Source organism: Pyrus communis, chromosome 15 (assembly GCF_963583255.1).
Source record: "Pyrus communis chromosome 15, drPyrComm1.1, whole genome shotgun sequence".
In the NCBI taxonomy this organism is placed as follows: domain Eukaryota; kingdom Viridiplantae; phylum Streptophyta; class Magnoliopsida; order Rosales; family Rosaceae; genus Pyrus; species Pyrus communis.
The window spans coordinates 5,517,490-5,531,961 of record NC_084817.1 but is presented as its reverse complement, the minus strand read 5'-3'; the positions used below and the strand labels follow the sequence as shown (position 1 = coordinate 5,531,961).

Below are 14,472 nucleotides of genomic sequence, written 5' to 3'. Positions count from 1 at the left end.
GTATATTCTTGTCCCTACCTAGCACGAGCTTTTTGGGAGTTCACTGGCTTCGGATTCCGTATGAACTCCTAAGTTAAGTGAGAAGGGGGTTAGAGCAATCCCATGATGGGTGACCCACTGGGAAGTTGCTCGTGAGTTCCCAAAAACAAAACCGTGAGGGAATGGTAAGCCCAAAGCGGACAATATCGTGCTACGGTGGTGGAGCGGGGCCGGGAAGTGATTCGCCCTGGGCCGGGATGTGACAATTTGGTATAAGAGCCTAACCTTGGTCGCGTGTGTGCCGACGAGGACGTCGGGCCCCTAAGGGGGTGGATTGTGACATCTCACATCGCCCAGGGGAGTGATCCTTATATGTATATTCCCATCCCTACCTAGCACGAGGCCTTTTGGGACCTCACTGGCTTCGGATTCCGTAGGAACTTCAAAGTTAAGCGAGAAGGAGGTTAGAGCAATCCCATGATGGGTGACCCACTGGGAAGTTGCTCGTGAGTTCCCAAAAACAAAACCGTGAGGGAATGGTAAGCCCAAAGCGAACAATATCGTGCTACGGTGGTGGAGCGGGGCTGAGAAGTGATTCGTCCCAGGCCGGGATGTGACAGATCCTTTCATGAAAGTTGTAAACCTTGTCACTATGAGTGATTGTATATATTTTTTTTTACATTTTTTTTATACTTCTACAATAATTATTATTAATTTTATTAATTTTTCCCTCAAATAAAAAACATTATTCATGAGGGTTTGGAGGATTTTAAAGATCTAAACGATAATGTAAGTGTAACCATTATCTACTTGTGGAGCAATAATGATGAATCACGAGTGTTTATATATTCTTTCACATTTTTCATACTTGTATGTGACATCCCACATCGCCCAGTGGAGTGATCCTTATATGCATATTCCAATCCCTACCTAGCACGAGGCCTTTTGGGAACTCACTGGCTTCGGGTTCCATAGGAACTCCGAAGTTAAGCGAGAAGGGGGCTTGAGCAATCCCATGATGGGCGACCCACTGGGAAGTTGCTCGTGAGTTCCCAAAAACAAAACCGTGAGGGAATGGTAAGCCCAAAGCAGACAATATTGTGCTTACGGGTGGTTCGGTATGGGATACCATACCAAAACTAGTATCCCGAAGCCCAAACAAAATTTTTTTGGGACGGGAATTTGAAGACCAATTCCAAACCAAATTTTCGGGAATCCCAAATTTCGGGAATCCCGAAATATTTTCGGGATTTTGGGACAAATCGGGAATCCCAAATTGAAATATGAAATTATGAATTGTTCTTCAAATATATAATTCAAGAACACATTCATGAACTAGGAATTTCATTTCATTCACACTACCATTTAATTGAACACTGGCATGCCTGCCTGTTTTTATCATAGTCAAAATTCAAATTAATTAAACCCCGGAATGGTAAGCCCAAAGCAGACAATATTGTGCTTAGGGGTGGTTCGGTATGGGATACCATACCAAAACTAGTATCCCGAATCCCAAACCAAAATTTTTTGGGACGGGAATTTGAAGACCAATCCCAAACCAAATTTTCGGGAATCCCGAAATATTTTCGGGATTTTGGGACAAATCGGGAATCCCAAATTGAAATATGAAATTATGAATTGTTCTTCAAATATATAATTCAAGAACACATTCATGAACTAGAAATTTCATTTCATTCACACTACCATTTAATTGAACACTGGCATGCCTGCCTGTTTTTATCATAGTCAAAATTCAAATTAATTAAACCCTTTTTGCAATATGTTGAGAGACAAAAGAATCAAGCCTTCTAAAATCATCAGCCATGGCAGCAGCAATAATAAAATCCACATGAATATCAAACGATTATAAAAGAATAATATATATAATAATTAATATTATATATTTTCGGTTTGGTATGGGATTCCCGAAATATCGAGAAGCCAATCCCGAATCCCATACCGAAATTTTGGGATCGGTTCGGGGTAGCATCCCGAAAATTTCAGGAATTTCGGTTTGGGAAATTTTTGGTTTGGGATCGGGATTTTTTCGGTTCGGTTCGGGATTTTTGGGAATTTTTTCCACCCCTAATTGTGCTACGGTGGTGGAGCGGGCCCGGGAAGTGATCTGTCCCAGGCCGGAATGTGACATGTATGTATGTCTTCTTAGTTCTTGCCTATACAAATACTATACCAGTTTATTTTAATTTTGGACAACAACATGTTAAGTAAAATTTATCTTAGTAATGATAATAAGGAACACTTGTAATAAAAATAAAGAATGACTAAAACTTTTTTTTATTTTTTTATAACTTATATAGAATAATAATACAAAACTATATATTTAATATAGAATATATTGTTATCTAAAAAATATATATATATTTATATATAGAATATATTGTATATATTAATATGGCAATTGTATTTGATAATAAATCTTTTAGTAATTAAACTTTAAAATTATCAAAATAATTTTTTTCTTAACGGGTCGAAACGGGTTACCCACATATTACCCACGTGTATACCCGTTATTAACTGGTTCTTAACGAGTCACCCGATAATGAGGGTTTAATTATCATGTTGACCCGAAACCCGTTATTTTATTGTCGTTTTCATATCATGTCAGAAACTGCTGGTTCTACATACCCCCAACTCTTATCCTGATATCACTACTTCCGCCACAGTTGAAACAATTTATCGACCAATATCACACATTTATGTAATAATGTCTTTCATTAGAAATTCTAAATTTCGTATTTAAAATTCATCAATGTAAACTTTGTCATCTATGTATAACAAAAAAAAGAAAACTAAAATTAACGTGATCCATGTTGCTTCTTCCAAAATGGTAAGGTGAAAAAAAATAATAATAAAAACTCTCATAACAACAAAATTGACAATTTGGACACGTGTCAACCTCCTAATGGCCACAAACATAACATATTTCATCTGCAACTAACATTTTCTCTTTTCCACGTCAACGAAAAAACCGTCTATAAAATGCCAACTCCACACTCCACAAAATCCGACCAATCTCACCGTCCGTCCGTTTAGCAGCCCGCAAATCCTACACTATCTCCAACAGTTCACCACAACTAAAAAAAAATAAAAAATAAAAACGTCGATACGGAGGCGTTTCGGTGCGTTTCTGATTCGGTTGAACCATGAGCGCCCAATTGCGCGAACACGACGACGAGTTGTCGAAGCTGCGAGACGACGCGGACGATGACGAAGCCAACCGCCTGCTGCAGCCGCAGTCCCTGTCGCTGTCGTCGTCAACATGGGACGAGGAGGAGGAGGTCGCGTTCGAGGCCCGGGAGAAGATCCTGATCGTCGACGATGCCGTTGACGACGAGTCCACGGCGGTCCCACCTTTTTCGTGGAAGAAGCTGTGGCTGTTCACCGGACCGGGTTTCCTGATGAGCATAGCGTTCCTGGATCCCGGCAATTTAGAAGGGGATCTCCAGTCGGGCGCGATTGCCGGGTACTCCCTGCTATGGCTTTTAATGTGGGCCACCGCCATGGGGCTGCTGGTCCAGCTGCTCTCCGCCCGGGTCGGGGTCGCGACGGGTCGGCACTTGGCGGAGCTCTGTAGGGAGGAGTATCCGAAATGGGCCGGGTTGGTGCTCTGGTTCATGGCGGAGGTGGCGTTGATTGGGGCGGACATTCAGGAGGTGATTGGGAGCGCCATTGCGATTCAGATTCTGAGCCATGGGTTCTTGCCGCTCTGGGCCGGAGTTCTGATTACGGCTTTGGATTGGTTGGTATTTAGTAATTACTTTCGTTAATCTCGTTTTAAACTCTGTTTTTAAGTCTTGATTTGGGATTTGTGTCCTCTCTTCTTGTCAAATGCTTTTTGATTTGTTCTTGAATTTTGGTTTTCACTGCTTAATTATGGTGATTTAAGTGGATCGTTAAGTGGGGTAGTGATTTTTCAGCTTGACTTTTGGTTGAATCTTGTAGCTAATTTTCTACTGGTTTAAAGGAACTTATGCTATTTATTGGGACAATGAGCTGATCAAGTGGCATTGGATTGGAATTGGATTCGATTTCAGTTGTTGACTTTAATATCCTCACCATTAAAACTCAACTTTTTGATGAAAACTAAACTTAATTACAATGAGTAGGGGTTGGTGATTCATGGTTTCGAAGAGTTCGATTACTTATCCGTGAAAATTGCAGATGGATAAAAAATTTCTTATTGTTTCATGTTAAAATCATGTTTTAATTGATAAGTTCATGTCTTTTTCTTATGGTGACTGGGTATGGGAGTTAGCTGGTCAACTTTGGCCGTATAGGGTCAATTCTGTTAACTAGGGTTTTGTGTTTTCTCTTTCGTGCAACAGTTTCATCTTTTTATTTCTTGAGAACTATGGGGTGAGGAAGTTGGAAGCTGTGTTTGCAGTTCTCATAGCAACTATGGGTTTATCGTTTGCCTGGATGTTTGTTGACACAAAACCGAGTGGGAAGGAACTTTTAATCGGTAAAAATTGTACCTTACTATGCAAACAAGTTGGAAAATTGTTACACTATTGGTTGTACTGAAATGTGTTGATCCACTTCCTCTTCCCTGCAGGTATTGTGGTTCCAAGACTTAGCTCGAAAACAATTCGGCAGGCAGTGGGAGTTGTGGGTTGTGTCATTATGCCACACAACGTATTCTTGCATTCTGCTTTGGTACAGTCAAGAAATATTGATCCGAACAAGAAAGGACGGGTTCAAGAGGCACTAAACTACTACTCAATTGAGTCATCAATTGCACTTTTGATCTCCTTTATGATCAATTTGTTTGTCACCACTGTTTTCGCGAAGGGATTTTATGGTACTAAACAAGCGGAAAGTATAGGACTAGTAAATGCAGGTCAGTATCTTCAGGAGAAGTATGGAGGAGGGCTTTATCCGATTCTTTATATCTGGGGTATTGGGTTGCTGGCAGCTGGACAAAGTAGCACAATAACTGGAACGTATGCTGGGCAGTTTATAATGGGAGGCTTCCTTAATCTTCGTTTGAAGAAGTGGCTGAGGGCATTGATCACACGGAGTTTTGCAATTGTGCCAACTATAGTTGTAGCAATTATCTTTAATAGATCTGAGGCTTCGTTGGATGTTTTGAATGAATGGCTTAATGTGCTTCAGTCGATTCAGATTCCTTTTGCCCTTATACCACTTCTTACCTTGGTGTCCAAGGAGCAGGTCATGGGGGTCTTCAAGATTGGACCTGGTCTCGAGGTATGTTGTTAACATTGTTATTCTACTATTTTGGGCATACTCTATAGCTTTATGTGTACTGTTATATTGTTAGTTTGGTTTGCTCTATCTATTCGGTAATCACTTGTCATGGTTGATATTGATCTTGGATCGCTTTGAAATCCACAAATTCAGCTTTCATATTTCTTTCGACTCTAAAGAGAAAACATCTATATAGATTTTAGAGTAAGCCTATCTGCCTATGGTTATCAGCAGCTCATTTTGCATAGTAAAAGAAAATTTACTTTTCGTAATCTGAAAATTGGAGAAGCATTTCATTGACAAGATCTATGTTGCAGAAAGTGGCATGGACTGTGGCGGTTTTGGTGATGGTGATCAATGGTTATTTGTTGTTGGATTTCTTCATTTCTGAAGTCAAAGGAGTGTTGTTTGCTCTTGTGGTCTGCAGTGGCACAGCTGCGTATATAACATTTATTGTATATCTTGTTTCACGGAGTGGTGCCCTCCCTTCTACTTTTTTGAGTTCACTGTTCAAGAGGTTTGCAGATTCAGGTAACTGAATCAACATCCACGCGATTGCAAGAAGCACGGAACATCTGAGTTGTGTTGCGGACCAAATCAAGCCAGTTAGGCGCAAGGGTCCTCTATCTACACTTTCAGGAGTGAAGCTCTTTCGACATAACATTCTCTAACCTTGGTGCATATGTAAGTTACATCTTTCTGAATCGTCAAAATATCCAGACTCGTTAAAAATGAGTACACAAATTTAGACAACTGAACACCGTTGCATTATGGAGCTACACACAATCATCTTGTACGGGTCGATAAGTGAAAACAGAAAATATTCTTTTCTCCAGTTTAGTGGGCGGACAAAGCATCGTTGCAATATTCGGGATGGATTTCTTTCCATGTAACTGATGCAACTTTCGCCTCTTTAAAATTTTGCTATCAGAACGAATTGCTTTGTTATTCTTGAGGTAACAGTTTTATCTTGTACCATAATGAAACCGGTAAATTCTTGTTATTCTGAGAGTATCGGTAAATACAAAATGAGGAAGTGAAGTTTGCGGAAGTGTTTCGTATCGGTTTCTTTATCCGATTTTGCAAACTTAATGACTTTTTTTTACAGTTTCTTTTAATTAATTTCTTCAGTTCAGACAAATTTAATTGCTGTTTGTAGACCTCAATGAATGGTTTCGTACATATAAATCACGATATGATCTCTAATTTTTTGCATAGATGATTATTATACGATGATTACGAAAATGAACTGTTCCGATTTGTGAGAGTGTATATTACAACTTACAAGGGCGAGGATTAAGAGTCTTACTTAAGCAGACCTCTAAATCTTCCTCGAGAAGATTTTAAGCTTGTAGTTCCAATGCAAGGATGGTATGATATCTCATGAATCACGGTATAAACATTTTAACCCTTAAGTCAGAAAGCCTGCCCTCCAAGTGATGTAGTCAATGTTCAAGGAGTTTTTCCGTCAAATGATGATGTGACAGAGATGAGACCAGTAAAAGAAAATTGATGAAACAAGTGAAGGAAGTCTTGAACATCAGTACAGTAACATTTTGATAATTATACGTGAAAATATTAATGCAAAAGCATGAAAATATCATTCATTGATAATTTGGTAGCAAGAGCGAAATACTTGTCGATGTTGTTAGTTTGGGTATGACGGGGTTGCAACGGTGCTAGACTAAAAAACAAAGAGAAACACTGCCCATCTTTTTATACTCAACAGAAACCAAGGGCTTTGGTGTGTGGTTAATAAAGACCGATGAAGGATTGATTGAAATGAAATCGTTAAACTTTTAAGCAGCAAAAGGAAGACGATGTTTTGTAGATCAATGGACCGATTGCAGGGTCTCACAATCGGTGGGAGATTCAGGAAATATTATTTGGAGGGTCAGTAAGAATAGCGGTTGGCATGTAAATTTTTTGGGACGGAATAATATGCAAATTGGCATTTCATCGAACTTTGGTAGGCCTAAACTCATTTGCCAAGTCATGTTGCACACATCTCAACATATGTTAATAACTTTCGAATGAGCATGTTGACTGACGTCAATAGCTTTTAAGCGAGAATGCTGACATATACTAACATATGCCAAGTGAGCCTATCGACAGATGGCTATAACAACGCATACAAAGACATGAGGTTAGCAGCTACCCTGCCTGATGCCCATAGAGGCAATTCGTAGAGTAGTTGGAAAGTAGCTTTTAAGATTCAAAGGGCAGCACCCAGCTTTTTTATGAAGGATTTCTGAACTTGTGAGGGTCAGCTGACCCACCTTGCTTGAAGGGGGATCTACCCCTGCTCACAATCCAATTTGACACTTGATCTGCGGACTGCATATGCCACATATCTCATAATTTGATGGGTTATTGCACTGTACAAAGCATTAAAAAAAAAAAAAAAAAAAGTTGGCGTGTCTAGTCTTATTCATACTCAATAGCCCAATTTTTTCTTTGAACTTTTCATTACCAACCTTTGATGAGTACAATACGTCATTGCATTGGAAACTAACAACATTGCACAAACCAATGTGATAATCAGTAGTGAAAAGTGATTTTCATATTCTTAATTAGCCATTCACACATCATTCTTTATTTATAAATATTGAATTGAACAAATGAAACAAAATCAACAATAATAATTAAACAATGGAGTATAACAATTCAAAAAGTACGTGTTTAACATTTCCTATCAATAAATACAGAGACACCGAAGTTTTTCTTTCTTTAAATTTCATTCGATTTTTTCATATGATGTGGGACCTATAAAATCAAAAAAATTCATGTAGAATCCATTCTATGCAGCAGAGTTCCGATAAAAATTGATGTCTATCTTCGAATTAGTCGTCGACTGCTGAAGTGCAAGGACAAAGTACTGCATGCAATAAACTCTATTGAATTGAACTGCGTCGATCTCCCCCAACGTACAAGATTCACCGCCTTCCCTTCTCTTTTTCACCGGGGATTGATTCACAAGCGTACCCCCAGAAGGTGATTTTTATCCCTTATTATTCTCGTGTCTCGCAAGCTAAAGAAAATAAGATGCATGGATGGAGGCCACCATAGTTTGGCACCCAAATTACCCCAGGGGAAGGCCCGCATAAGGGTTGGCTAGGGCAGCAGTTCGTAGAGTCCCACATTAAGTATTTTTTGAGTACATCGATATTTTTACATTAGGGGATAAGTAGTTCAGTTAAGCCACATAATTGGCAGCATAATTTGGTATCGAATTCGCCATCCACGATATTCGAACATAAGACCTCTCATTTCTAAGCGAAGAGAAATACCACTAAACCGTAGTACTGACTGATCCCACGCTATTTTAACCATTAAATTTTAATTTTTGTATTTTGAAAAAAAAATTCTAGCAGTAAAACATCCAGAGAATATTTCATTCTCTGGAGTCTTAAATATCGTAGAAAACCACATCTTTATTTATTTCTATGTGTAAGCCATTCTTTATATGTGTGATCGTTGACCACATAATTGCCGAGTCTCACAATATATAAAAAAGTTATAGATACATGTTTGACAATAAAAAGTATGATATGATTAAACACACCTACTCTTCTTTTTTTTTTTTTTTTTGGGAGAAAACACACCTACTCTTTTTATATATTGATCGTATCATACTTTTTATTGTCAAACATCTTAGTATCTGTTACTTACCCTTTTCTTTTCAATTTCTGGTATCTCTGTATTTACCTATCAAATTTTTTTTTTTCATTACAATTATCTCTCAGTGACGTACTCGAGAGGGTCTCTTATTTTTTCCCTTCGGATACACCAAAAAATAAAAAAAAAGAATGAATGAAATTCAAAAACAAATAAAGGAGAATGCTAGGGAGATCATGTTAAAATGTCTCGGTATTAATAGTAAAAAATTGGCAGCAACAATGTTTTTCAACCAAAAAAACCACTGATATGACATGATATGGATTGATAACCCTCACTTTTGTTGCCAAAATTGAGAGCAACTTTATTTTTTTAATAAAATTATTAAACACATTTTTCTATTTTTATTTTAAAATATTTATTATAAATGGCTTTATTCACAACAATCCTATCTATTATTTTGGAGATTTATATTTGTTCCCTTTTATTGGACGGAATTTCAATGAATTAGATTCACATGAACCATTAACTGCCTTTTCCAATACAAAGTGAAGCATTTAGGTTTCTGATTTTTATCTTTTTCTATTTTAATGGTAATTTGACCCTCAAATTTCTTTGTTTTTGTATTTCCAGAAATGCAGAATATGAGTCTGTGACTTAGCCAGGAGGATCCTCTCCGGATCCTCAAATCGTGTTCGTTCACCGTATATCATGCGATCAGTTTTCATGAGGTACTATTTATATTTAATTTAAAATAAAAGTATTAAAAATGATTTATAACCGCACGATGTACGATGAACGGAGAAGATTTGAGGATTCCTAAGATCCTCATTCGTGACTTGTCATAGTTGATCATATGTATAGTACAAAGAATGGATTTGTCATAATATAATGTAATAAAATAATAATTTAGTTTGACATATTGTGTTTGAGAGCAAAACTTTAAAACATGTCACAATGCCAGATAAAATGTCAAATTTAAATTTTATGTTTAAATTTTATCTTTTGGGGCCACTTAGTATTGCGACTTAGTGGCCTGTTCACTTATATGTGAGAGGTCGATTCTCATCAAAAATAAATTTTAACCACTTTATCATTAGTCTATTATAAAACTTGTTCAGGTCAACAAAATACAAAACCCTAGTAGCATAAAGATGCAACGATCCTGTTGGCCAATGGACCCAATATCTGTTAATATTTTCTTTTGGGGCCCATTGTTTGAGGTGACAGACATACGCCGCGAACAGAGAGAGACATGGCCACCTTATTCTCTTTCTCTTCACGCTATCTCGCATGAAAACTTTCCATAAATTGCATGCAAACTCAGACCCCCATTGAAACTCTCTCACTCCCCATTTCAGTCTCCCACTGGTCAAGCTTTTTCCCATATTTTCAATTCCCCCCAGAATTTCCCCTAATTAAATATCTCCCTCTCCCTCTCCCTCTCCCTCTCCCTCTCTCTCTCATCGCAATTTCAGAACCCTGTTCTCTAAAAAATCTCGGAAAGTTCGAATCTTTCTCTCACTCTCAAAACTCTGTTGTCGGAATTTCATAGCTGTTGAGGCAGAGGATGGAGGGTTTTCGCGGTTTCCCGGAAACGGCGTCGCTGTGGGCTCCGGAATTTTCGTTGCCGGAATGTGTGCCCGGAAGCTCATCGTCGCAGAACCACATTGGGGGAGAATCCCATTCTGATCAAACCCTGGAGGCTGCCTTTTCTCGCCTAAATATGTCAGCTTTCAGCCGCCAGCAGTCGCGGATTTCCGGCATTGACGGCGGCGATTACAGTAAGGGGCCGGCGCTGAACTACCCATCAAGCGATCACGGATTTAGCGGCCGAAATTCGATGCCTTTTTGCGGCGGCGAGTCGTTGCAGAGTCGTCTGAACTCACAGAACGGCGGGTGTGGGGATTTAGGGAATTTTGGTCTTGAAAATTGCTGGGTGGGAAATGGCTCGAATGGCTTTGTTCCCAATCAAGATTGCTGGGTGCATTCTGACATTGCTGGGTTTCAAAAACCTCTGGATCGCCTGTCGTTGGCTGATTTGCGCGGAAATATCTCTGCTTTGGCCAAGCAGCAGCACGGCTGTCGTTTTCTGCAGAAAACAATGGAGGATGCACCGAACAGGGATGTGATTGATTTAATATTCTTGGAGATTATGGAAAATGTGGTCGTTTTGATGCTCGACCCTTACGGGAACTATGTCGTTCAGAAGCTTGTGGAGGTCTGCACCGAAGAGCAGAGGACCCGTATGCTTTCGAAGTTGATATTGGAGAGTCATACGTCACTGGTTTGTATTGCCCTCGACACTCGTGGGTATGGTCCGCGTAAATGCTCTTAACCACTTAAATTACAAGCCCGTTGCATTTGTTGTTTGTATATATGTGGGTAATTGTTCTAACTTCTAAGATTGCTGACCAAATAACTTTGGTAATTGTTCCCATCTTTCTTGTGACAGGACTCGTACTGTACAGAAATTGTTGCAGTACGTTACTAACCAAGAGCAAGTGTCGTTGATTATGGGAGCTCTGAGCCCTGCTGCCGCTGTGTTGAGTAAGAACAACAATGGCCAACATGTGATCGAACAGTGCTTAGAGAATTTTTCTGAGGAAGACAACAGGGTAATGTTTCCGTCCTGTTACTCTACAGCCTACGCGATTTGCAATTAACGTTGTATCTTGTTATGTTAGTCTTACATGTTGCAGTTGGATTTGGATTTGAATGTTGGCTGGTTCTGCTCGTCTTTTTTTGTGATCGTTACGTGTTGCAAGAATCCACGATAAGTACTTACTCTTGATCAATAAAGTTTTATGATTTTAAGCCGATCCACAGCTTGTGGCTGGAACTTTATTAGCCTATTAGCTTTTGAAAGCAGGAAACTATCATCCATGCACCTAATGTTATTTCTAATAGGCTATCATGGGTCGTGATTTGTTCAAACAAAGAGTGTGATACATCCATTTGGAATTAAATTTTAACTGCAGAAGGGACTACATTGGACCCTCACTTCCACCCTAATTGAACAACCAAAATTTTAGGCTTTTTATTTCTAAATTTGTCCGGCAAAGCACATGAATTTTGTATCCATGATTTACATGATGGAATCTTGTAATTGAAGTTTATGTAGATCATTAGTTTCAATAGATAATCTTTATTTTCGTAGTTACTTCTCATATCAATGGTTTTCACCTTGTGTTCCACATCATATTTTCACATCCAACGTTGGTATTTTAGAAAGGGACATGCATAATAAAGAGATCATGTCACTTGTAGATACAAGATCTGGCGATCAAGAAGCACCAATCTTTCCATGTTACTTAAAGCATCATTTTAGAAGCTCTTTGTAACTAGTCCTTGAATCCACTCCTTAAGTACAGGACATTGTATCTTGATTTCTGGCCACATTTTCTTTGGCAGGGTCTTCTGCTTGTGGTGGCTATTAATTGTTCCACAATTGGGAAGGACAAAAGTGGCTGTTGTGTGCTACAAAAGTGCATTGAACACTCTAGTGGTGAAAATAGAGAACGCCTTGTTGCTGCTATCATAGCGCAAGCAACAGTACTTGCAGTAGATCGCTACGGGTTTGTTCCTATGATATTTCATCCAAACTTTTTAAACATAATGCTCTAAATCTTTACTTAATGTTTTCTGTTATTTTCCCAATACCCTAGAAACTACGTGGTGCAACATTTACTGGGTTTGAGGATCCCGCAAATCACACAAAATCTTTTGAGACAACTTCAAGGCAGTTATATTTCTATATCATTGAATAAGTTTGGTAGCTGCGTTGTGGAGAAATGCTTGTCCGAGTCAAGCGAAGAACAATCTTCACAGATTATATTCGAGTTGGTCACCAACCCAAATGTGTCAATGCTTCTTGTTCACCAGTATGGGAACTTTGTCATCCAGACGGCACTCGAGGTTTCTAAGGTTAGACCATCTAAGTGCTTGGATGTTTTTACTTTACTTCATTTTACTTGAAAACGTTTTGTGAAGATTTAAATTGATACGATATCCTAGCACTCTACGTTTCTTAACTATCAACTTATGATCTCTGTAGCTGTGAAATTATCTTTTCATATGCTCATCGGTCTTTTAAGCCTAGATGATTTTGATTAAGTTTCAATTGTGTGGTTTTTAAATCTCATTTATTGCACAAGAACAGGGTATCTACCATGAAGCTCTACTAAATCTGGTTAATTTATACTCCGACTTTCTGCGTGGAAATTCTTATGGAAGAAAAGTACTTGCTCGGCTTGACAGGTGCCTGCGACGGATATAGACATGCAAGTAAGAAATTGCATCTCTAGGTGTCTGTTGTGTTGTTCTCATTTTTCAGTCCCAAATATAGATGCAGATGGATTGATCTCACTGTCCTGTTGTTTCGCTATCTTGTAGAGTTTCTTCCGCCTACGTTGCAAAGTGACTTTTGTAGGTGTTGGAACAACAGAAAATATGCGTGTGGATATCTGCAGCCTGTTAGGAGCTAACTTTAGTATTGTAATATCGAAATCCTGTCGAAAGGATCCCAGAGGGATGGTTAATGTCCGTTACGAAACTGTAGAGTTGTGTGATCCTCCCATTGTATTGGGGGAATAGGTTTTTGTATATTGTGATCTCACCCACACTTGATTGTTGTACTCTGTTATGTCAACTAGGAAGGCAATAGCTACGTTGGAATTGTTCTGAATTAACTCTGCTGTAATTTTCTTTTCTTTTATTTACGTAAAAGTTAAAACAATTGAGATGCTATTTGTATTTACATAGGGAAACTTTTATTCACAATTCTGGATGGAATATTGTTCAGTAATTTAAAAAATAATAATAATCATATATGTTTGCTGTATTTGGGATAAAAGAAATTCATTTAATTTTTTTTTTCCCTTATTGTTCACTTTAGTCCTTCCGTTTGGATTTGTTGAAATTGATGTATATTTTGAACCAGCGATATTCTAAACTATGGAGATTGAGATTGTGAGAAAAGTTGGTGTTTGGCAATAAGAAGAGTGAAACAACTTCTTATAAGGTCTTGCAAATTTTTTTTAGAAATCGTTTGATAACTATTTAATTTTTTGTTTATGTCTTTTACACCTTTTTTTTAGCTTCTTATGCAATTTTTCTTTGTTTTTGAGCATTGGATTGAGTAAATCAATTGAAAACAACTGACATGAGGGTGAGATTAAATCTTCTGCACCTATTTTGTGTCACCTATATCATTAATTGACACGTGTTAAATTTATAACAACAAAGTTAAGAAATGTTAAGTTTATTAACACATGACAACCACAGATAAATGCTACAAAGAAGCTACACACGAAATAAGGACAGCAGATTTGAACTCATGCTCCGTGAGGGTAGGAGGAGAAAAAACATTGTTAATTATTTTCCTACCAAGTACAAAGAAGGACCGAAAAATATTAATTTTCCATTCTATTAAGAAAATATTTTCTAGAGAAACGAATAAAATTATTGGCTAACATAATTGAGAAGATTTCTGGCATTCGCTAGCAAACATTGCATTCCAAAGTTTTTATTCGTTGACTTAAGTTGACGTCGAACGGCCCAATTAGTATTTTTGCCGCCGTAAAATTAAATCGCCGCCAATTCCACACCAAAAATCACGGGACTATATAAACCTTCTGAAAAAAT

The 14,472-nt window shown here is 38.2% G+C and overlaps 2 protein-coding genes across 2 annotated transcripts; both read left to right on the top strand.

Annotated features, from left to right (window-relative positions):
- The first annotated feature begins 3,014 nt into the window (after positions 1–3,014).
- LOC137717916 (metal transporter Nramp2-like) lies at positions 3,015–6,276 on the top strand. Its single transcript, XM_068457421.1, has 4 exons — positions 3,015–3,739; positions 4,326–4,462; positions 4,556–5,208; positions 5,526–6,276. Exons 1-4 carry the CDS (start codon positions 3,144–3,146, stop codon positions 5,745–5,747), a joined length of 1,608 nt encoding a protein of 535 aa, XP_068313522.1. The 5' UTR covers positions 3,015–3,143; the 3' UTR covers positions 5,748–6,276.
- Positions 6,277–10,013: 3,737 nt separating this feature from the next.
- Positions 10,014–13,588, top strand: LOC137717915 (putative pumilio homolog 7, chloroplastic). The gene is made up of 6 exons (XM_068457420.1): positions 10,014–11,139; positions 11,282–11,444; positions 12,241–12,404; positions 12,495–12,753; positions 12,989–13,113; positions 13,222–13,588. The coding sequence occupies exons 1-5, from the start codon at positions 10,397–10,399 to the stop codon at positions 13,103–13,105; spliced, it is 1,446 nt and encodes a 481-aa protein (XP_068313521.1). The 5' UTR covers positions 10,014–10,396; the 3' UTR covers positions 13,106–13,113; positions 13,222–13,588.
- The last annotated feature ends 884 nt before the right edge of the window (positions 13,589–14,472 follow it).

What these genes read in the sequence shown, in the direction of transcription:
- LOC137717915 (XM_068457420.1), top strand. Translation starts at nt 10,397, where the DNA reads ATGGAGGGTTTTCGCGGTTTCCCGGAAACGGCGTCGCTGTGGGCTCCG. An exon ending in ATTGCCCTCGACACTCGTGG is followed by an intron (nt 11,140 to 11,281) that starts GTATGGTCCGCG and finishes TTCTTGTGACAG; the next exon opens with GACTCGTACTGTACAGAAAT. An exon ending in CGGCACTCGAGGTTTCTAAG is followed by an intron (nt 12,754 to 12,988) that starts GTTAGACCATCT and finishes GCACAAGAACAG; the next exon opens with GGTATCTACCATGAAGCTCT.
- LOC137717916 (XM_068457421.1), top strand. Translation starts at nt 3,144, where the DNA reads ATGAGCGCCCAATTGCGCGAACACGACGACGAGTTGTCGAAGCTGCGA. An exon ending in CTGATTACGGCTTTGGATTG is followed by an intron (nt 3,740 to 4,325) that starts GTTGGTATTTAG and finishes TTCGTGCAACAG; the next exon opens with TTTCATCTTTTTATTTCTTG. An exon ending in AGATTGGACCTGGTCTCGAG is followed by an intron (nt 5,209 to 5,525) that starts GTATGTTGTTAA and finishes TCTATGTTGCAG; the next exon opens with AAAGTGGCATGGACTGTGGC.